Source organism: Malus domestica, chromosome 03 (assembly GCF_042453785.1).
Source record: "Malus domestica chromosome 03, GDT2T_hap1".
Lineage (NCBI taxonomy): Eukaryota > Viridiplantae > Streptophyta > Magnoliopsida > Rosales > Rosaceae > Malus > Malus domestica.
In genome coordinates, this window is record NC_091663.1 from 2,589,112 (window position 1) to 2,610,827 (window position 21,716).

At 39.1% G+C, this 21,716-nt stretch overlaps 4 protein-coding genes and 1 long non-coding RNA gene across 7 annotated transcripts; 4 read left to right on the forward strand and 1 right to left on the reverse strand.

Annotated features, from left to right (window-relative positions):
* Positions 1-2,375: 2,375 nt before the first annotated feature.
* On the forward strand, positions 2,376-6,181 carry LOC103407603 (calcineurin B-like protein 3). 2 transcript variants are annotated; one of them, XM_070818091.1, is made up of 10 exons: positions 2,376-2,601; positions 3,488-3,590; positions 3,687-3,841; positions 3,974-4,056; positions 4,215-4,274; positions 4,446-4,554; positions 4,687-4,739; positions 4,853-4,933; positions 5,073-5,185; positions 5,599-6,181. In XM_070818091.1, the coding sequence occupies exons 3-10, from the start codon at positions 3,718-3,720 to the stop codon at positions 5,654-5,656; spliced, it is 681 nt and encodes a 226-aa protein (XP_070674192.1). In that variant the 5' UTR covers positions 2,376-2,601; positions 3,488-3,590; positions 3,687-3,717; the 3' UTR covers positions 5,657-6,181. The 2 variants fall into 2 exon arrangements, with proteins under 2 accessions (XP_070674192.1, XP_070674191.1); XM_070818090.1 differs by having other exon boundaries at positions 2,400-2,601; positions 4,215-4,286.
* A 128-nt stretch (positions 6,182-6,309) lies between these two features.
* Positions 6,310-6,733, forward strand: LOC139194021 (uncharacterized). The gene is made up of 2 exons (XR_011578685.1): positions 6,310-6,421; positions 6,509-6,733. It is a non-coding gene; the product is annotated as an uncharacterized lncRNA (long non-coding RNA).
* Positions 6,734-8,199: 1,466 nt separating this feature from the next.
* Positions 8,200-11,300, reverse strand: LOC103418696 (heat shock protein 90-2). Its single transcript, XM_008356806.4, has 3 exons — positions 10,993-11,300; positions 10,295-10,436; positions 8,200-10,204 (listed from the first exon to the last, which is right to left on the reverse strand). The coding sequence occupies exons 1-3, from the start codon at positions 11,113-11,115 to the stop codon at positions 8,385-8,387; spliced, it is 2,085 nt and encodes a 694-aa protein (XP_008355028.3). The 5' UTR covers positions 11,116-11,300; the 3' UTR covers positions 8,200-8,384.
* A 643-nt stretch (positions 11,301-11,943) lies between these two features.
* On the forward strand, positions 11,944-18,366 carry LOC103418697 (peptidyl-prolyl cis-trans isomerase FKBP16-1, chloroplastic). Of its 2 annotated transcripts, XM_029099479.2 has the most exons (9): positions 12,035-12,195; positions 12,317-12,379; positions 12,476-12,661; positions 12,802-12,836; positions 13,132-13,225; positions 13,342-13,402; positions 13,493-13,538; positions 13,706-13,776; positions 18,108-18,366. In XM_029099479.2, exons 3-9 carry the CDS (start codon positions 12,630-12,632, stop codon positions 18,183-18,185), a joined length of 417 nt encoding a protein of 138 aa, XP_028955312.1. In that variant the 5' UTR covers positions 12,035-12,195; positions 12,317-12,379; positions 12,476-12,629; the 3' UTR covers positions 18,186-18,366. The 2 variants fall into 2 exon arrangements, with proteins under 2 accessions (XP_028955310.1, XP_028955312.1); XM_029099477.2 differs by lacking the exon at positions 12,317-12,379 and having other exon boundaries at positions 11,944-12,127.
* Positions 18,367-18,715: 349 nt separating this feature from the next.
* LOC103418699 (protein transport protein SFT2) lies at positions 18,716-21,416 on the forward strand. The gene is made up of 4 exons (XM_008356809.4): positions 18,716-19,400; positions 20,513-20,780; positions 20,887-20,991; positions 21,181-21,416. The coding sequence occupies exons 1-4, from the start codon at positions 19,195-19,197 to the stop codon at positions 21,289-21,291; spliced, it is 690 nt and encodes a 229-aa protein (XP_008355031.1). The 5' UTR covers positions 18,716-19,194; the 3' UTR covers positions 21,292-21,416.
* Positions 21,417-21,716: the final 300 nt, after the last annotated feature.

Consider the following 21,716-nt stretch of genomic DNA (forward strand, 5'->3'; position numbering starts at 1 on the left):
AATTGATCTTCATCACCCCAAAATAAGGCCTCTTCCATCGAACCCGTTGCCCTGCAAAGCTGTCAACACTCCCCTCCGTAGCACCTCCATCCACACTCCGCTTACTGCATTGCCCAGCCCTAAACTCCAAGAGGTGACACCTCACCAAATTCACTATCTCCATGGGATTAACCAAAATTCCCTTAAACACCATTTCATTCCTGCTCTTCCATATGCGCCACATGATAAACACACACTCCTGCATCAATTCCTCCTTTTGGTCATTGTCACGGAACCAAGCACAGATCATCTGCCAATACTCGCAGAAATCCCTGCCTTCCACAGATGCCACATCCAGCTGCAAGGAACAAGAATACCATAGCACACGACTAAACGCACATTGGAAGAACAAGTGATGCTCCGTCTCCTCCGCTTCTCCACACATAGCACACTTACTATCCACTTGCATTCGGCGTTTAAGAAGGTTACATCGCACCGCCAAGGAATGGTTACAACATTGCCATATAAAGAATTTCAATTTATTTGGAACCTCTAATCTCCATATATCCCTCCAGCTCCAGTCATCCACATCCCCCCTACTCCCTCCCCCCATCCCTTTCCTTCCAAGCTCCCCATTTTCCCCCATATCCACGGCAATACCATAACCCGTTCGAACCGTATAGGTACCATTAGTTGAATAGTGCCATATAATTCTATCCGGGCACCCCATTAAACTTACAGGTAACCCAAGAATGATATTACCTTCATCCTCCTCAAAGACCCTCCGTATAAGATCCTCCTTCCACACCCCCCCCCCCCCGGTCCGAATCAATCAAAGCATCTACCATCACCGGCATATCCACATGTTTACCACATCTTGCACTTTGTTTTGATTTGTTTTAACATCTTTTTGGTACATTTTTTTTTTTTCAAATTATTTCGTCAAAGTATTTTTTTACTTTTTGAATATTTAAGTTTAAAAAAGGAGTAATAAGGAATGAACACTTGATTTTGTTGCAAGTGGCCATTTACCACAGTGGCGGAAAGGTGTTGTGTCCTTGTATGATGGCGTGAGTTTGAACCTCGTCAGTGGCTAATCTAACATTTAACCTTGTATGATGGCGTGAGTTCGAACCCCTTCGGTGGCTAATCTAACATTTAACTTACTAACGCTATTGTTTCACTCAAAACACTTGATTTTGTTGTCAAACTCAATATATTAACTAGCATGAGTCACGACAACACAATTATCATAAAATTTATAAAAATCTCAAGATAAATATATTAAGAAAATCATAAAAATCTAAAAGCATCTTATATAAAACAAATACAACTAAGAGCATCTTTAAAGAGGAGTTAAAAAATCCACATCAACAATAACAGTAAAAAAAATACAGCATTAGTATACTCCAACCGAAATGGTAATTCCTATGGCATGATATGGATTGACAACAACTTCAAATATATTTCTTGGTAGTTTTTGTTATAAAAAAAATGCATATTACAATTTTAAAAAGTAAAAAAAAATGTAATAAATAACAATTTAAATTTGACATAACAAAATTTAAAAATTGATCAAAGTGTCACATAAGCTTTAAATTTAAATTTTTTGTTTAAAATTTAACATCTCCTTTAGAAACGCTCTAAGAGTCACAAATATCCTTGGAGAATGAGACTCCTTGCATATTGGTGTTTAGGATCAATGGACAAACTTTTGACAAATAATTTTACAATCCTTATTAGCTCTTGGATTCTTTTAAATTTAACGGTCTTAATTAAAAGTAATGATGATAGTGATTAAACTAATAGGTGTTGTGGCAATTTTGCTACAAATAATTGTTTTGAAGACTTTTTTTAGAAAGTTAAAATGCATGATTGCCCCCAATCCAAAACAAACATTCCTTTTTCCACAAACAAATAAAAATGAAAAAAAAAAAACCAAAAATAAACAGCAAACAAAGTATCCCTAATGATTCACTAGCCGCAGGTGGCAATCTGCCCATCCACCTATCAAAACGAAGGATTTGGATCCTCTCTGAAGCAACTGGTCGAATCCTCCGATTAGTGTTCGTGGACCGTTGGATTTTTATCCAACGACTACAAACATAAGGTCCTCTCAAAGTTATAATAATTGTAGCCGTTGGATAAAAATTCAACAGTCCACGAACACTGATCAGGAGGATCTCGACCAGTTGCCTCAGAGAGGATCCAAATCCCAAAACGAAATCAAATCTTCTGCGCTCAAAATATGTGCGGTCACTTTATGATTACAATTATTGTTTGACATGTATTAAATTTATTACAATAAAATAAAATAAAAAGTTAAGTTTATAAGTACGTGTTAATCAATGATTGAGTCACATACAGATGACACCTATTTTGGACGGAAAAGATTTGATCGCCATCAAACGCCGTCGTTCCATAAATTTCCGCATCATTAAAAACCTTCTAAACAACTCCAACTCGTGCTCTTCTTCCTCCTCTTCTTCTCTCTATCATATTAACATTCGTAACTCCTCTTTCGCTACAACCACCGCGAGTTGCACGGAGATCGCAAGCCACCGCCTTCTCCGCCGCACAGCTTGCTCAGCCACCGTGACGCCTTCCCCCCTCTCTCTCAAAGTAAAGTTTCCAACTTTTTTCATATAATTCTCCAAATATCGAATCTGTACTTGTTCTTCAATTCTCCGAATCTGTTTTCAATTTTGTCTCTGATTTTCTCGGGCGCGAAACAGATCGCTGAGCTCCTGCTGTTTAAATTTTGTGTCTTTCAATTGGCTTTGGTTTGTTGCGTTGGATCTCGGATTCGGATTCGAGGATAGCGAGCTTAATTACATATGTTTCTGTTCATTGCTGTGAATATTTTGATTTATCGATTTGTGAGTGGTTGTGGAAATGAATTGCGGATTCAGGAGCCACTTTCCGTGATTTCTAAGCTGAAATTTAGTGCGAAATTTCGTACATTTATTCGTCTTCGCTTTCGGATGTGTTTTATTATCGGATTGTTTCTCAGTCATGTGTTTCGAAAACAATCGAAATGCCAATTTGGGTGCGAGTTCGGTGAGCTAGGAAAAAAGATTCATAAGTGGTGTTTCAATTTCATGGTCTAAAATGAAATTTTGTTTAATTATGTGGGTTGTAATCGGTAGAAAAATTCGGCATGTTTGTTTCTATTCAAATCCTATTAGATGTTAAGACTCCGAAAACGTTGTGGTATATGGAATTAGAAGATTGTTTTTAGCTGAGGTGAGGTAGTGTAAGTTGTACTCCTAGGATGTGTATATCATGAAGGTTTTGCTCTTTTTACGATGGAAAATTGTATAAATTTTAAATTAGGATTTGATTTGTGTAGAGGACTGTTCTTCTTGATGTTAGAAAGTTTTCGTTGGTCGAATCATATACATTCCCTTGTTTATTAATTGTGTGTTTACCCTTGTTTTTGGGCTGTAGCAGCGGAAAACTTGTGAATGAGATGATTTTAATCTATCTTCTACTTGTTTGAGTTCAGCTACTACCACTGGCTTTACATCAGATACAGCTTTGGCTGCGCCAAATTTAATAGATCTTGGGGTTCGGGCCGTGAGTTAGAAGAAGCAGGAAATGGTTAAAAGGTTTGTTCTGTTATTTACATGCTTTAGAATCCTATCTTCTATAGAAATACTTAAGGTAGTCTCATGTTTTGGTTTTCCTTTTATCATGTGAACCAGGTATGGAGTGTTTTGATCTGCAGAAAATATCATGTTGCAGTGCATAGACGGGTTCAAGCATTTATGTGCTTCCCTGCTGAGGTGCTGTGATCTTGACTTGTACAAACAATCGAGAGGATTAGAAGATCCTGAAATTCTAGCAAGGGAGACCGTGTGTATGCCATTTCACCCATGAAATTAGCAATTTTTAATTTAATGCGTCGATCTACCGACCCACAATGTTAGTTCTAGATCTAAAACAATCGATTCTCATTCTACTGAAAATTACTGTTCCTTATTAAATGCAGTCAGCGTGAGTGAAATAGAGGCACTTTATGAGCTATTTAAGAAGATCAGCAGTGCAGTGATTGATGACGGGTTGATTAACAAGGTTCGCATAATCTTTCTGTTTATTAGGCAATGCTTTTCACATTCACACTGAGTTAGAATTGTATTTCGGTACTGCACATTAACATAAGTTTACTTTTCTCTACTCCATGCATTCTTGTATTCTTTTTTCTCAAGTTGTTCTTTTATGCCATGGTGTAGGAGGAATTTCAACTGGCATTATTCAAGACAAACAAGAAAGAGAGCTTGTTTGCTGATCGTGTACGTTTTTCTGTGAGATATTACATCTTCATCACATTCTGTTATATTCTTTTCTTTAATTTCATCATCTTGATTATCTGTTCCACGGTCCACCAGATGTGCATCATAAGGCATTTGCCAAGTCTTAAGTGGCTTGGATAAGCCGTTACTTATTATTGCTTGTTATTGCAGGTTTTTGACTTGTTTGACACAAAGCACAATGGAATACTAGGTTTTGAAGAGTTTGCTCGAGCTCTCTCTGTCTTTCATCCCAATGCCCCAATTGACGATAAGATTGAGTGTACGTTTTCTTTAGTTAATTTGTTTCATGCTGCCATTTAATTTTTTAACGCTCAATTCTAATATGTTTCAACACTGTCTTGTATCATTTTTTGTTTCCTTTAATACTAATTTTCAAAATTTCAAATTCCAGTTTCTTTTCAGTTATATGACCTTAAACAGCAAGGTTTCATCGAAAGGCAGGAGGTAATAATTTTATTTTCCGAGTAAACTCTTGTGTATCTCCCAATTTATTTATCGAGTTTCTATCTGTTTCTTTCAAACAGTTCACTAATTCTTATTTGTATATCTGTATCTAGGTGAAACAAATGGTTGTGGCTACCCTCGCAGAATCAGGCATGAATCTTTCAGATGATGTGATAGAGAGCATAATTGATAAGGTGCTTTCTCAACCCAACTTTAGTATTTGATGTTTCGGTATGATTTTCCTGGATATATTTGTTGCACGGAGGAGTGCCTGGTATGTTACTGAAGTAGATTTGGTTTTTGCTCTTCTTGTTCTGTAACTATGTGTTTCAGACCTTTGAGGAAGCTGATACAAAACATGATGGGAGGATCGACAAGGAAGAGTGGAGAAGCCTTGTTTTGCGGCATCCATCGCTTCTTAAAAATATGACGCTCCAATACCTCAAGTAAGTTTCAGATATGATTTTGATTACAGTTGACCCACGAGACATTGTTCTTAAAAATTACCCTACTTTATATGCCTGCTTAGAACAAGATAAATTTTTCCTGCCATACACCGACAAGATAAGTCTTGTGGAAAAGATTTTGAAACATCACGATCTTTTAAATCAGCATTGGTAATTTCGTGTACTTTTATAGCCACAGGGCTCAATATATATCCATCCTATCTGCTTTGGTTTTGATTCGCCCTTGACGAACATCCAGTAACCGACCATTGCCAACGAAAAAACATTAAACTGAATATATTTCTAAATCTTTACAAGTACTAAATTCAAGATTTAATTGAACGCATTGTAACAGATTCGACTACATGCTGTTATACACTTACTGACCATCATGTGTTTTGTGTCTTGGGCAGAGACATCACCACAACATTCCCGAGTTTTGTATTTCACTCGCAAGTTGACGACACCTGAAGTGGAAAATTTCCGTTTTTAAGCTCCAAGAGACATCATTCTTTGATTCACTTGGTGTGGGTTGCACGTTTCGGAAGAATGGGAGGGGCTCGCACTTGTGTAAAAGGGCCTAGTAGAAAATTTAACACCATCATATTCGTTGTTTCGGAAGAATGGGAGGGGCTCGCACTTGTGTAAAAGGGCCTAGTAGAAAATTTAACACCATCATATTCGTTGTTTCTTTTGAAATATTTTTCGGCTGTGTGTTTTATGCTCGACGACGACTTAAGTTGCGTTTTAAGTATAATGTAGCTTAAGATTTCGGCTTCTTATTAGACTGAATTTGAATTGTAGGCAAAGACTACGTTAGTATGATTTTGGGACTTGATAGATAGAAGAGTGTAGGGCTGGTTTGGTATTGCTGGACTTTGAAAAAAACACTGCTTCTATTGTGCTGTGAGAATAAGCTCATTTTTGCTGCTTCACATTTTTAGCTTTTTTTCATCCGAAATTATGAAAATAAATTGTTTTTAAGTGTTTACCAAATATCTTTTTGTGCTCAGCTGTTTTTTATACCCACTTTTTATAAAAGTACCTCAATACCAAACCAGTATTAAGTTCTTTCCTATTTTGCAATTGGTTGTTCATACTTTTGAAAGTTTCTTTTTGCTAGAGAAAATCTGATCTAACGAGGAATTTCCAGCCATATATCTGCTTTTGATGTTGAAATTGAAAGAAGACGACAAAGTTGTGGTTAGCAGCGTTGAGTACACTGCCATGTTTAATGTAAATTCATATTCACAACTGATAGTTAGAATTGAATGTACCGTACTACACGGGAAATTTAAAATTGATTGCTATGCGCTTTGACAGGATGGTTCTAGCAAATCAATCAAGAAAATTGTTATCTTGAGGGGACAATCAACAATTGAATTGGAGATAAGATAACAAACTTAGAGTCGAATACACCACCATATTTAATCTAAATTCACTTTCGCAACCAATATGTAGAGTTAACTACTATATGATTGCGCTCTTTTATATTTGTCAATGGATGTCAACGAAGGAAAATTGTCCTATTAGGGTGTATTTGTTTGACCTTCTTAGGTGTCATTGGACTATACTACATTTTTTGTCCAATCCGGTGTTTGTTGTCCACACTGGACTAGTTTTAATGAGACTAATGGGGACTCACCCTGACTGAACGCTTTGCTAAACGTTCTTAGCGAGACCCCTCGATTTCGAGCGAACTGCTAGTCTCGTTCTCTCCCCCGCCGTTGATCCCTTGTCGTCTCCCTTCTCCCTCGCCCCTTTGCCCTCTCCCTTCTCCTTCGCACCTTCGCCCACTCCCTTGGGCCTTCACTATCCCACCCCAAAGCCTAAACCCAAACCTCAAACAAAAACTGAAAAAACAATCCACTGACTCCTTTCCTTTCTTCTTCGTTCAATTCACTCTCTCTCAGCAAAATGCATGGTTATGGCTTTCGAGCACCACACACCAGTTGCACAATTCTCCACCGCAATCTCAGCCCACAAATCTTAAGCATTCACAGAGCAATCTCAGCAGTTCTGAATCCACCGCCGCTAAATCCTCACTCTCCTTCCCCCGTCGTCTCTGAACCAGTACAAGCTTGCCAAGATCGCCACCGTTGCCGAAAAATGGTGAGTGCTTCTCCTTTTCTAGCTTATAGTTTTCAATTTCTCCACTTGAATTTGATTTTGTTGTGGTATGATTGTGAATTCATGACCAATGAGAAAGAAATTCATTACAAAAGGAATGAAAATAAAGTCATTTGTTGATTGTGAATTCAATTGATCAATGAGTATTGCAAAAGGGTAATTTGGAAAGTGCCTAAGAGGTGTTTGATGAAACGGGGAAATGTCCGAGAGAACTGTGGCATGGGTTATTTTTATTTTTTTCATTATCCAGCTTCTTAGTTCGACACTACACCAAACGTTTCACTAAGTTAGTCCAACTTAGTCTATTTTAAGTCAGTCCAGCTTAGCCCTTGAAGTTAGTCCAGTTCAAGCTTCTTAGTCTGACACTACACCAAACGTTTCACTAAGTTAGTTTAGCTTAATCTATTTTAAGTCAGTCCAACTTAGCCCTTGAAGTTAATCCAGTTCAAGATAATTCGGTGCAACAAACGCACCCTTAATTTATAAACATACCCAACTCAACCCAAATTATTGTTAGATCCAGCAGCGAACCCAACAAGGTATCAACTTCCCATTAAACAAGAAGGCAAAACGAAAACGCCGGTAAAACAAAATTCTAGTGTTATTCATCTTTTACTCCAAGAAAACCCATATGAAAAGGTCCACTGCCACGATGACGCTCCCAGCAACTTTTGCTTTTGCAGGTGGACAGAATAAGGTTCACTGCCACAACCCCAGCAACTTTTGCTTTTGTGGGTGGACAGAACAGTAACAAGGACCCATTCGATACAAGTTAAGGAAACCATCCAAAAATATGCCCAACTAAAACTAAAAGTACATAAATTTAGAATTAAAAAGTAAGAAAAACCAAGCAAAACCATTAACAAGAGATCCTTACGAGAGAATTGTTCCAAAACGCATTCATTATAAATATCCGAATACCAAACAGTAGCAACCATCCAAAAATATCCAAACTTAAAACTAGACACGTTAGAAAGAAAATATAAAAATTACTACTTAACAAGGTGGGGTAAAAAAAATACTACTGCTGGTTGGGCAGGTGGAGTTAAAACTTGAAACACTCCGAAACTTAATCGACTTCCTCCATCTTGCTGCCCTCTGCGTCGGCATCAGCGTCCTCCAATGGTGGCATGTCAGCGTCGCCCTCGACGGTATCATCATCAATGCTCAGTCCGAGCTTCAACATCCTGTGAATCCTGTTGCCGAAGGTGTTGGGGTCGTCGAGGCTGAACCCGGAGGTGAGAAGAGCAGTCTCGAACAGGAGGAGTACAAGGTCCTTCACCGACTTGTCGTTCTTGTCTGCATCAGACCTCTTCCTGAGCTCCTCCATGATTGGGTTCTCTGGGTTGATCTCCATGGTCTTCTTGGAAGACATGTATCCTGCCATGCTGTTATCCCTCAAAGCCTGAGCCTTCATGATTCTTTCCATGTTAGCAGTCCAGCCATACTCGCCGGTCACCAAACAGCAGGGAGAATCGACTACACGGTCAGACACAACCACCTTCTCAACTCTGTCGCCCAAGACATCCTTGACGACCTTGCAGAGTCCCTCAAACTTCTCCTTGAGCTCTTCCTTCTTCTTGGCCTCGTCCTCACTCTCGTCAAGCTTCAAACCTTCTTTGGTGGCTGAGACAAGCTTCTTGCCCTCAAACTCCTTGAGCTGACCAATAGCATACTCATCAATGGCATCAACCATGAAGAGAACCTCATATCCCTTCTTCTTCAGCTTCTCGAGGAATGGAGAGTTCTCGACAGCCTTCTTGCTCTCACCAGTAATATAGTAGATGTCCTGCTGGCCCTCCTTCATCCTTGTGACATAGTCCTTCAGGCTGGTCATCTCCTCTCCACTCTTGGTAGAGTGGTATCTCAACAACTCAGCAAGCTTGGTCTTGTTCTGGGAGTCTTCATGGATTCCGAGCTTAAGGTTCTTGGAGAATGACTCGTAGAACTTGTTGTAGTCCTCCTTGTTCTCGGCAATTTCCTGGAACATCTCAATGCACTTCTTAACCAAGTTCTTGCGGATGACCTTCAAGATCTTGTTCTGCTGCAACATTTCTCTTGAGATGTTAAGAGGAAGATCCTCAGAGTCGACAATACCCTTAACAAAGCCAAGGTATTCGGGCATCAACTCCTCACAGTTGTCCATGATAAAGACACGGCGAACATAGAGCTTGATGTTGTTGGGCTTCTTCCTGGTGTCGAACAGATCGAATGGAGCCCTCTTGGGAACAAAGAGGATGGCCTTAAACTCAAGCTGACCCTCAACTGAAAAGTGCTTCACAGAAAGATGCTCCTCCCAGTCATTGGTGAGACTCTTGTAGAAAGCGGAGTACTCTTCCTTGGTGATCTCCTCTGGCTTCCTCATCCAGATAGGCTTCTGCTTGTTAACCAACGACCATTCATGAGAAATCTCCTGGATCTTCTTCTTTTTCTTCTCTTCGTCTACTTCCTCAACCTTTCCTTCCTCTTCCTTCTTCTCTTCCTCATCCTCGTCATCAGAAATCTCCTTCTCAGTGGTCTTCTCAATCCAGAGTGAGATTGGGTAGCTGATGAACTCAGAGTGCTTCTTGATCAAATCCTTGAGGCGGCGCTCCTCAAGGTACTCAAGCTGGTCCTCCTTAAGGTGAAGGGTGATCTTTGTACCCCTGCCAAGAACCTCACCAGTGGTGTCTCTGGTCACAGTGAATGAGCCTCCAGCCTGTGACTCCCACACATACTGCTCATCGTCATTGTGCTTGGTGGTAACAATGACCTTATCGGCAACAAGGTATGCAGAGTAGAACCCAACACCAAACTGACCTATCATGCTAACATCAGCACCAGCAGACAAGGCTTCCATGAATTCCTTGGTGCCAGACCTAGCAATGGTACCGAGGTTGTTCACCAAATCTGACAATACAAATCAAAATTAAAACCATAAGTAAAAAATCCCAACTGGATTAGAATCAAATAACAAATTGAATAGCCCAATCAACGTACCAGCTTTGGTCATCCCAATACCACTGTCAATAATGGTCAATGTGTTGTTGGCTTTGTCAGGGATGATATGAATGAAGAGCTCCGGCTGACCATCGAGCTTGCTCTTGTCAGTCAAGCTCTCGAATCTGATCTTATCAAGGGCCTGCGTGCATAACATAAACAAGTAAATACAACAAATACCAGTTTCATCTATCTCAACAAAAGAAGACCCATTCAACAGGAACCAAGTATACTAATTGCATAAATTTCGACATCGATTTCAAAAAGCATCTGCACCTAACCAATAAAAACAACTACTTTTTTAGAACCCAGTAACATATAAACACACCAAGATTAAAAGGCGAATCCTTCATACAGAAATATTAAATTTATACCCAATTGAAATTAATAATTGGTCTTAAGGATGAACTAGATAATCCCATGATTAATAAAAACCATATCGTTAATTAAAACCTGGACACCCTTAATCAGACGAGCTACAGTATTTCATCAATAACTATCGATTAAATAGAACAAAACCAACGATTACAGAGCAAAACTAGAAACTTTAACATCAAAATCAACATGTTCAGATCTCTCATCAAAGGCAAACAGAATCTAAACGCCCAAATTCCAAATGCAAACATACAACACAAAGATTCATACAATAAACCCTACAAAACACCGAATTCGAAAGCAAAGAGGATAAGAAGACTCACATCAGAGGCATTGCTGATGAGCTCACGGAGAAAGATCTCCTTGTTGCTGTAGAAGGTGTTGATGATCAAACTCAGAAGCTGGTTGATCTCGGCCTGGAAGGCAAACGTCTCAGCCTCTGCCATTGATCTTGCGTGCTAGGGTTTTCGGAAGATCTAGGGTTTTGGAGACAACGTCGTAAAGAGAGCAGAGGAGGTAGTTACTTCTGAAAGAGTAAGGGAGGCGCGAGGAGTTATATAGGAGACTTCACTAGGGTTTCTAGATCTTTCGATTGCTATTTTTTGCTAATTAATTGGATCAATTTTTTAACAGGAATTTTCGGGGTTGGTTCGCGTACGCGTAGGGAACACCTGCGCTGTGGTGCCACGTGTCGGTTTGGACCGTTCGAAGGAGAGAGTTTTGGGCCTTTGTGTTGATATTTTGCAACAAAATTAAAAAAAAAAAAAATAGGACCAAAGAAGTTTGGTATTGAATTATCGTGCTTTTATATATCAAAATTGATCTTGTAAAATTCGAGATATTTTATTTTGAAAAGAATTTTATTGCTGATATCAGTAATTTAGCTCACTTGGGTTGTTGTAATACAGTTTGGGTTCAATCTTTTTAAGTAAGTTTTTTTATCGTTGATTGTTAGTTACAGATATAATTAGAATATGAGGTCTCGTCCTATTCTTATGTAATATTTCTTTTTCTTTTTTCATACTTATGTCTCGTTGTGAATAAAAATTACATCTTCGGATTTGAACTTTTAACATTGGCAAAGAAAATACGACTAAATTAAAATACTTTTCATTTTCAAATCAATCAACATGGATCATAAAGTAGGGTTAATTTTCTTTTTTTGAAAGTAATGGTTGATATTTTTTACAATTTATTTTTATATTTTTTTTTTTGCGTTGACTTGGAGTCAAAACTTCACACTTTACCGACTTCTTCCATGGCTCCAAAAGAACGGTCCATATTGTTTTCTATGGACATCAATACACAGTAGCAAAAAAATCCTCCCAGATCTCTCAAGCCTCCCACCTTTGAGGTCCCAGTTTATCCATCTATCTCCAAATTCTTCAACTCGCAAATGGAAGCTCTCTCATTCCAAACCCTACTTCAGCTCCCATCGGCTCCCAGAAAAACACTAAGGTAAATCCTTGTCATACTCGTATATTGGTTTCCCGCGAGAAACTTACCTACAACGTGATGTCAATGAGGTGATATCTCAAGTCCTTCACGTATTGTCATGTGTTTTAACTTTTTTTCACTTGATAATATATGATTGACTCGAAATACTGCAACTGTAACACGTTGAAAATATGGTAATGTTACTTGTAGGTGCTAGTTAGAAAGCGAAATTTTATGTCACAGATATGGTTGGAGTTTAATTAGCATCTAGAGGTTTGCAGTGATCAAATTTTATGTCATCTGGCAATTGATATTTTGGTTTCAATTTTGTGGGAGCTTGTTGATTACTTTGTTGTGTGCTTAAACCAGTTATGTTGAGAAAGATAAATCTAAGAACAATGTGGCTAAGAACTTGCATGAACGAGTTCACTCATCGACGGCGAAAAGATTACCAAGAAGGCTGTTTTTGCAGTACATTGGATTCTGCCCAGTTCTATTCTCAAATCCTGTTTTTGCTGCGCCAATGCCAGAGATGAAGGAGCCTGAAATCATTCGGTAAATTTTGTTTCTCGGTCTTTGGTTCTCGATTTGTACTTGAAATGTAGATCCAACTTGGGAGCCAAAGGTTATGTTGAGCTTCTTACTCGAAAATTATGTCTCATATGCGATTGTTGCTTGGAAATTGAAGCACTCAGGACCGTAAAGCTTCCCAGCGGTGTGAGGGTTCAAGGTACATATTCTGCAGAATTCATATGGTTAAATATCTGCTCAGGAATGGTTTTGGGGTATTTGGTATGTTGAGGCGTATATGGCGAGCGGTTTCACTGATGTTTTCTTACCCATGAATAAGATGTTCAATGACTATTCAACCTTATCAATTTTCTGTATTTCGAAGCTCTGAATCCGCATTCTCTTTGGAAAAAATGTCATACATTGTCCAAGCAAATAGGAATGTTGAAACACAATACATGGATTAGTTTTTTTTGGTTCCTGAGGTCAACTAATCACTGGTTTCTTTTTTGTAGAGATTGTTGAAGGTCAAGGACCAATAGCCCATGAAGGAGATTTGGTTGAAATTAACTACGTTTGCAGGCGCACAAACGGATATTTTGTTCATAGGTAAATACTGAATTCTGTCACAAATGCAACGTCTTCTGTTTTGTTTTCGCACAAGTATATTATACTTCGGTCTTCAGTCTTCAACTTTTCTGAATGAAAATGTGTTTTTTGTGTAGCACTGTTGATCAATTCAGTGGAGAAAGCGCACCGGTAATACTCCCTTTGGATGAAAAACAGGTCAACTCTTGTTTCAATGTGACATGTCTAGACTTCAAGACTTCTTTTCGATGACCATGCCATTAACGTATTACCTAATTGCGTATTCAGATTATAGAAGGCTTGAAGGAGGTTCTGGTTGGCATGAAAACTGGAGGTAAGTTCTGAGGCTATAATTTTAACAACTGCAATACCTACTTATATGCTGGTTTTTCACTCTTTCCGTTCAACATTGCGCTTTTTAACCAGACATCCTCTCTTGATTCTCACTATTGCTTGCTTGAACTTGTAAAAAGTACTCACATCTGAAAGCTTGCATTTCAGGAAAGAGGAGAGCTCTGATACCTCCTTATGTGGGATACACGAACGAGAACTTAAAACCAATCCCGGAAGAGGTAAAGCTTATCCGTCATGATTCATTTCTCAAACTTTGTTGTCGAGTGGATTCTTTTCGCTCTCCTTTTAGGCGCTTCATGTTGAGGAAACACTAGAGACACAACTCTAACACAAGTGTTGGAGAGACAACACAAGTAAACAAATTACTTGTATTACACTTACAAAATATTACAACACACTCTCATGGACACTCTTTAGAAGCTATGACACTCACTCACTTCTAGAGACACACTCTAGACCACTCACACTCCTACAAGACTATTCTTGCTTCTCACTCTCACTTGGTTGCCTACTACTTGATTGGTTGGTTGGTTTTTCTTAATTGCTCACCAACACACATGCATACATATTTATAGTTGATATTTGCCGACTTACTAAGTTGGTTAACATGGCTCATTTCATCCTAGCATTATTCTAGGCTTTTCTACAATCAGCCCACCGACATGGGCTTTGCATGACAACCTCACAATTGTACAAATAGCTAAATCTTTCTAGCTAGTGAGCCACCGACATGCTTGCTAGAGCTTTCTAGCAAAATCCCATGTATAATTCATCTAGAACATTAAGACTTCATAATGGGCTGGTGTTGTACTTTCAACACTCCCCCTCAACACCAGCTCTTTTTTTCCTCCATGTTGAGTGGATGACGGAACTTTTCGAATTTGCTAGCACTCAAACATTTTGTGAACAAGTTTGCAATTTGATCATCTGTATTGATATGTCTAATCTCAATCTTTTCTTACAAGACCTTCTCTCTAATGAAATGGTAGTGTACCTCCACATGCTTAGTTCTCGCATGAAAGAATGGATTTTCCGCCAAGCGAATTGCTGATTGGTTATCACAGTACAATGGCACTGCATAATTTTCTGGTTGATGTAGATCACTCGTCAACTGTACTAACCATGCATTCTCTTGTGTTGCCATTGTTGCTGCTCTATACTCTGCTTCTGTAGTTGACAGAGACATTGTTGGTTGTCTCTTGCTGCACCATGAAATTACTCCAGAACCAATTCTGAAAACATACCCAGTGGTCGATCTCCTGGTGTCATGATCTCCTGCAAAATCTGCGTCACAATAGCCAACCAACTTACCGTCTTCACCTTTCTTGTACAAGAGACCATAGTCAATTGTACTCTTTACATATCTCAATATTCGTCGAACTGTTTCTAGATGAGGCTTCTTTGGATTTTGCATGTACCGACTCGTCACACCAACTGCATAATAAATGTCAGGTCGAGTCAAAGTCAAGTAAATTAGACTACCTACCAATTGTCAATACATTGTTGCATCTTCCAAGTCTCTGCCTTCATGTGCACACATCTTGGCATTAGGTTCAATTGGTGTTGAGATTGGTTTGCATTCAAGCATCCCAAACTTCTACAACAAGCTGGAGTCTGCATGCACCAATGAGTAACCACTTTGTGTGAGAAACTCTGCAATCTTACCGTACCATGCTCTTGGTGCTTGTAATAAGCTGGAGTCTACATGCGCCACTGAGTAACCACTTTGTGTGAGAAACTCTACAATATTACCGTACCACGCTCTTGGTGCTTGTTTCAGACCGTATAGTGTTTTCCTTAACTTGCACACATACTCGGGATGAGCTTTGCTTTCAAAGCCCATTGGCTCCATCATGTAGATCTCTTGATCTAACTCTCTATGCAAGAAAGCATTCTTCACATCCATATGGTGTATATTCCAATCTTTATTAGCTGCAAGTGCAAGTAGGACTCGTATGGTCGTAAGCTTTGCTACTGGACTAAACGTTTCATCATAGTCTAGTCCATACTACTAAGAGAAGCCTCGAGCCACCAACCGAGCCTTGTACCTTTCAATTGAACCATCAGGACGATATTTTACCTTGTACACCCATTTACAGGATATGGGTTTCACATCCTTTGGCTTTGGCACCAAATCCCAAGTCTGATTCTGCTTAATCACAGTGATTTCTTCTTCCATACATCTTATCCATTCAGAACTCTGTGATGTATCTTCAAACGTCTCAGGTTCTTTTACTGCTCCATCAACTATAACAACATTGACATATTTAGGATTTGGCTTTTGTACTCTTGTTGACCTTCTTAGTTGTGATTGTGGAGTTGATTCTTCCACCTCACTAGGTCTAACTTCTCCTGGTTGTTGATATACACCAGTTTTCCAATGACTCTTGGGTATTTCTTGCTTAACATCATCTCCAGCAAGCAATCTTCTAACTCATCTGGACTTGATTGGATTTAGGCAGCTTGGTCTCCCAGTTTCCCTTGCAACGTATCTTCAATCTCTTTCGAATCGGGCAACGCCTCATTTTCTAAGCACCAACAAGATGATGCTTCTGCGTCCCATTCTTCCTCCAAAGCTAGAGACGTTACGGGGTCCCAGTCATCTTCACTTTTCTTCTTTGAGTTAGCGACGTTACTCTCTGCGGGCTTTTTGAACCAACACTCTTTCACCATGTGGCCATTCTTTCCATAATTGTAACATTTTCCCTTAAACCTTTTATTGTTCTGAGACTTACCACGGTTACCGTGATACATTGGAGTTCCCCCTCGCCGAGAACTCCCTTCCTTCTGGTGATCTTTCTCCTTGTCACCATTTCTTTTCGATCCTTCATCAGCATGCTGCTTAAAGCTGCCTTTACTTTTGGTGTAGAATGCTTCCTCCTCACCTCTTAACGAGACCTCTCCCATTTGCTTTGCTAAAGTTTCTTGATCGGTAAGCAAATTCTCAAACTCAACAAGTGATGGTTGGGTCGGCCATCCTTGTACAGCGGCAACGAAGCCTCGACATTTGGGTTTCAATCTATGGATAATTATTCTTTTTATCCTGGATTCTACAATGGCAGTACTAGGATCTAACTCAGAAATTTCACGATAAATAGACTTTATCTCGTGGAAATACTGGGCAATCGTCATGTCCTCTTAGGCCACCGATAACAGCTCATTCTCAAGAAGCTGCAGTCTTGTATCGTTCCTCTTTGAAAAGAGTGTGGCGAAGGTATCCCACGCTTCTTTTGGTGTTTTGGCCTTCAATATATGCTCCAACATGTCATCTTCAACTGTGGTTTTTAAGGCAAACATGGCCTTACCTGCCTTGATCTTCCACTTCCTCAAAATGCCGATAGTGTCTTCTTTCGGCTGTGTAACTTCATTACCGCCGATGACATCCCAAAGATCTTGGCCTTGTAGGTAAGACTCCATACACGTCACCCCTTGTAATTTTTGTTGTTCAACTTCTTGATTCCTCAAACAACTTGAAGATCTCCCATCGTGTCTGTAGAGCTTCGATAAGCCAAACAAGATTAACCAATAATCTTGCGAAGTACTAAACTTCTCACGATTCTCAAAAAGCTTCACTAGAGACGGTCCCTGATCATACCGCTCTTAATACCAATTGTTGAGAAAAAGTTTAGTGTACACAAGTGTTGGAGAAGTAAACAAATTACTTGTATTACACTTACAAAATATTACAACACACTCTCAATGACACTCTTTAGAAGCCATGACACTCACTACCAGCCCATAACTTAAAGTCCAGCCCATTATGAAGTCTTGATGTTCTAGATGAATTATACATGGGATTTTGCTAGAAAGCTCTAGCAAGCATGTCGGTGGATCACTAGCTAGAAAGATCTAGCTATTTGTACAATTGTGAGGTTGTCATGCAAAGCTCATGTCGGTGGGCTGATTGTAGAAAAACCTAGAATAATGCTATGATGAAATGAGCCATGTTAATCGACTTAGTAAGTCGGCAAATATCAATTATAAATATGTATACATGTGTGTTGGTAAGCAATCAAGAAACACCAACCAACCAATCAAGTAGTAGGCAACCAAGTGAGACTGAGAAGCAAGAATAGTATTGTAGGAGTATGAGTGGTCTAGAGTGTGTCTCTAGAAGTAAGTAAGTGTCATAGCTTCTAAAGAGTGTCCTTGAGAGTGTGTTGTAATATTTTGTAAGTGTAATATAAGTAATTTGTTTACTTGTGTTGTCTCTCCAACACTTGTGTTAGAGTTGTGTACTCCAGTTTTTCCTCAACAATTGATCATGCACACTTTTCCATCTATTTTGCTAAACCGACTTACATAGTCGGTGAGATTGAGTTCTTCCAATTTTAGCCAATATGTTTCTAGATTCTACCACAAACAAAAACATTTTATATTTTCTTAAGCATAAGGCGGTGGACTTGACTTTTCCCACCAATTGCTGCACTTTGCTAGAGTTTTCTAGCATATCACTTCATGATTCCAAATGGGCTAGACTTTAAGTTATGGGCTGGTATTGTACTTTCAACACTTCATTCGTTTATAAACATGTGGTTGTTGGTTGCAGTTTGGCCCTCGGCGTAGCCTCTTGTCGCATGTAAACGAGCCTTTGATATTCGAGGTGCAGCTCTTGAAAGTACTATGAGTTTTTTCACCAAAAGGATTTAGTTGTTGGGACACACATTTGATCCCGAAAATGCACTCAATACACATCATTTTTTCATGATCTTACCATATTAATGCAGATGATGTACTTTCATTATGCACATTCTTGTATTTGTGAACTGATTCTAGATGGATTATTGCAATATTTTCATATGCTGCTAGAGATTTTCCAAAAGCAACGATGCTAAGCAACCTTAACAAAAGGGTTGTACATGAAAAAACAGATTTTGGCCTTTAAATTGTTTGCAGAAAGCTTTAATTTATATCATTTATCCAAGACATGAATACCACTTTCTCGTGTTAAACACGAAGTTTTGAAATCATATCAATTTGTGTCTTATGACTATTTGATGTCCTCCGTTAATTGAGGATGTGGCATGCTAGGACTCATTTAAAGGCTGATGCCAAACCCACAATCGCATCACAGGGACTAAAAACAACCCTCTTCTCAAATGTTGCTATGTATCCCAACTGGACTTCTAAAGACATAATTTGGTCCCAATAATGCAGGTGTGACTTCCACATTAGTCCCCAAATGTCCAAAATGAAACTCTACAACTATCACGTCGTCAATTTATGAACTAAAGGAAAACGGAAGATAATACAATTTCAAAGCTTTTAATACAAGCAAAGTGATACGACTTCAAAGCTTCTGATGCAAGTAAATTGATACGATTTCAAAACTTCAAATACAAGCAAAAACACCTCCCTAGCCCAAGGAGAAGAAAAGCCCAAAAAAATAAAAAAAATTGAAATTAAAACCAATACCAGCGGCCAATCCTTTTGCTTAATTCGTAAGCCTCTACGTCGACAAATATTCCGGGAAACCACCACGCCGCCATTTTTCTATCAACCAAAAAAAAAAACAAACGTTTCGACAAAGAAACTCGCAAACCAAAAAGAAACGTTCCCTTGCATTCTCCAATTTTAAATTCCCCGAAAGCTCAAAGCCAGCGACTTTCCCGATTCCACGGCGAAGCTTCTTCACAATGCAGAAGATGGCGCAGGAATGGTTTTCGCAGACCGGCAGCGGCGTCGACGACTCGCAGAAGCCGTCGTCGTCTTCTTTGCTAGCCGATTGGAACTCCTACGCCGCTTCACAATCCACTGACGAGAGCTCCTCTTTGGGACTCGGATTCGATCTGGAATCTGCGGTGCGCTCTGCTAACGACACCGTTTCCGGCACTTTCAGCGTGTAAGTTCGTATCTGATCTTAGTTTCCTGCCTAATTAACTCAGTTTTTTAGTTACTGTAGAGTTATTTGTGGGCGATTTTGGCTGTGGGTATCTGATTTTGTGTGTGTTTTAAGTGAATCTGATAATTGTGTTTTCGATTTTGTGCATATTTAGGTGAACTTGATCATGGGTTATGGAATTTGTGTATAAATAAGTGAATCTGATATTGGATTAATGATATTTGTGTATATTATGCTGGGATGGTAATGTTAGTGTGCATGTTTAGGTGAATCTGATATGGAGATTTTGGTTTTTAGGGGTTTAGGAGCTGGTGGATTTGTAGAATGAGCTGATATCTCGACCCGTTTCGTCAAACTTGTGATAGGGATTGTGTATATGATATATTTTGATGATGGGTATTTGATTTCTGTGCTTGGATCTGGGATTAGTAATTTAGTATTTGATTGAGTGCATGATGCTTATGTTGCTTCATATTCTGATTTGGGGCCTATGGATTTCCTTCTGACTGTATGATTGGACTGTAGTTAAACGAAGAGCTGCCAAGCTGTATGAGGTACAGGACTTGTGGAGAGTCCTGGCTGAGGTGCTTAAGAAATGGGATGTTAGCTCAAAGTGGAGTGAATTTAAGTTAGTAGATGTGTAAACTGAATAGTTGTGCTGCTGCATCTTCGTATGATTAGAAAGAAGCTGCGAAATGCACACTGGATTTTGAGTGATAGATTCTTTCAATAGTTGTGTTGTTACTTCATGATGGGCAGAAAGGTTATCCTAATAATGCGGCATATAGACACAAATCAGGAGTTAGGGAGAGAGGAGAAAAAAAGAGGGGGGGGGGTGTGGTTGGTGGCGGTGCATGCATATTGCTTTTTCTTGTCGTTCTGTTGTTCTATTGGAGGGTTGTCCTGAAACATCTAATTGGTTATTCATTTTTAAACATAAATTCACTACCATTTTTTGCCTGAAACATATTACTCACTTGGTACCTTAGTTTTGTACTATACCTGCCGAATGGACAAGTTTAGTATGAAAGTTAATACCAATTTGTTTTCTTGGTTTTTATTTTATCTCAGCATTTCTGTAGCCTCTGTTTGATTTTTCGGTTCCTATTTAGGGTTTCAAAAGGAGTGAGAGATATACCTGGGAGCCTCCAGTCTGCTACTAGTAATGTCCCTTCAGGAAAAGCTCTCATGTATTTCGGCTTGTTTCTAGCCACTGGGGTGTTCTTTGTTTTTATCGCATTTACCATGTTCCTTCCTGTCATGGTGTTGATGCCTCAGAAGTTTGCTATCTGCTTTACACTTGGGTGTGCCTTTATTATCGCATCATTCTTTGCACTCAAAGGTCCAAAGAATCAGCTTGCTCACATGTCTTCAAAAGAGGTGACTCGATGGCATGTGTACCTATTCATTTATCTCTGTAACCTAGCCCACACCTAATTTACTTGTTTGATGATGTACTTGTTTTTTTTTTCCACGATGTATGCAGAGACTTCCGTTTACCGTTGGATTTTTAGGCACTATGGTGGGTACCATATATGTATCCATGGTACTCCACAGTTACATCCTCTCTGTTTTCTTCTCTGTGTTACAGGTATCTAATTCTTTTCCTTCCTTAAGATTTACTATTTGATTTGTTTTCCACATGGCTGATGATTCTGCTTTTTAAATCTATTTCGATATTTCTACTTGCCAGGATATATGTTTTTAACTGTGTTGATTTATAAAGATTGTTAATTATCCTATCGGACACTGTGTTCAAACATCAAATGAAAACTTTCAGGTTCTGGCACTTGCATACTATGCTGTTTCATACTTTCCTGGTGGATCTGCGGGTATGAAGTTCCTATCTTCTGCCCTTGCGTCTTCAGTAATGCGATGTTTTGGGAGGTGACTCTGACCTCTTTATTGCCTTGTATATTTCTTACTTACGATTTTTGGTCAGTCTAGTTGAACTTGTGAACAGTCTGAGACATATTTCTGAGTGGCATCTATCATGTTTAAAATCTTGGGATTTAATTCTTGTTCACTTTCTCCCTCTGAAATTGCACCTCTATTTGAGTTTTTATTTAGTTGTAGTAAACATCAATTTTAGATCAACTGGCAGAGAAAACTGAGATGCTTTTTCCGCAAGGTATGAAATATCTTGATGACTGGCGATTGGCGACAGGAAGGTAAATGAAAACCGAACTAATCTTATGTGATTAAGCCTTGTGGGGAGGATTTAGTTGTATGCTGAATGATGAAATTATAACTGAGAAAACAGGCTGATAGTTATCGTCAGTATGTCGCAATAAGCGGCATTGAATGTGTGAGATT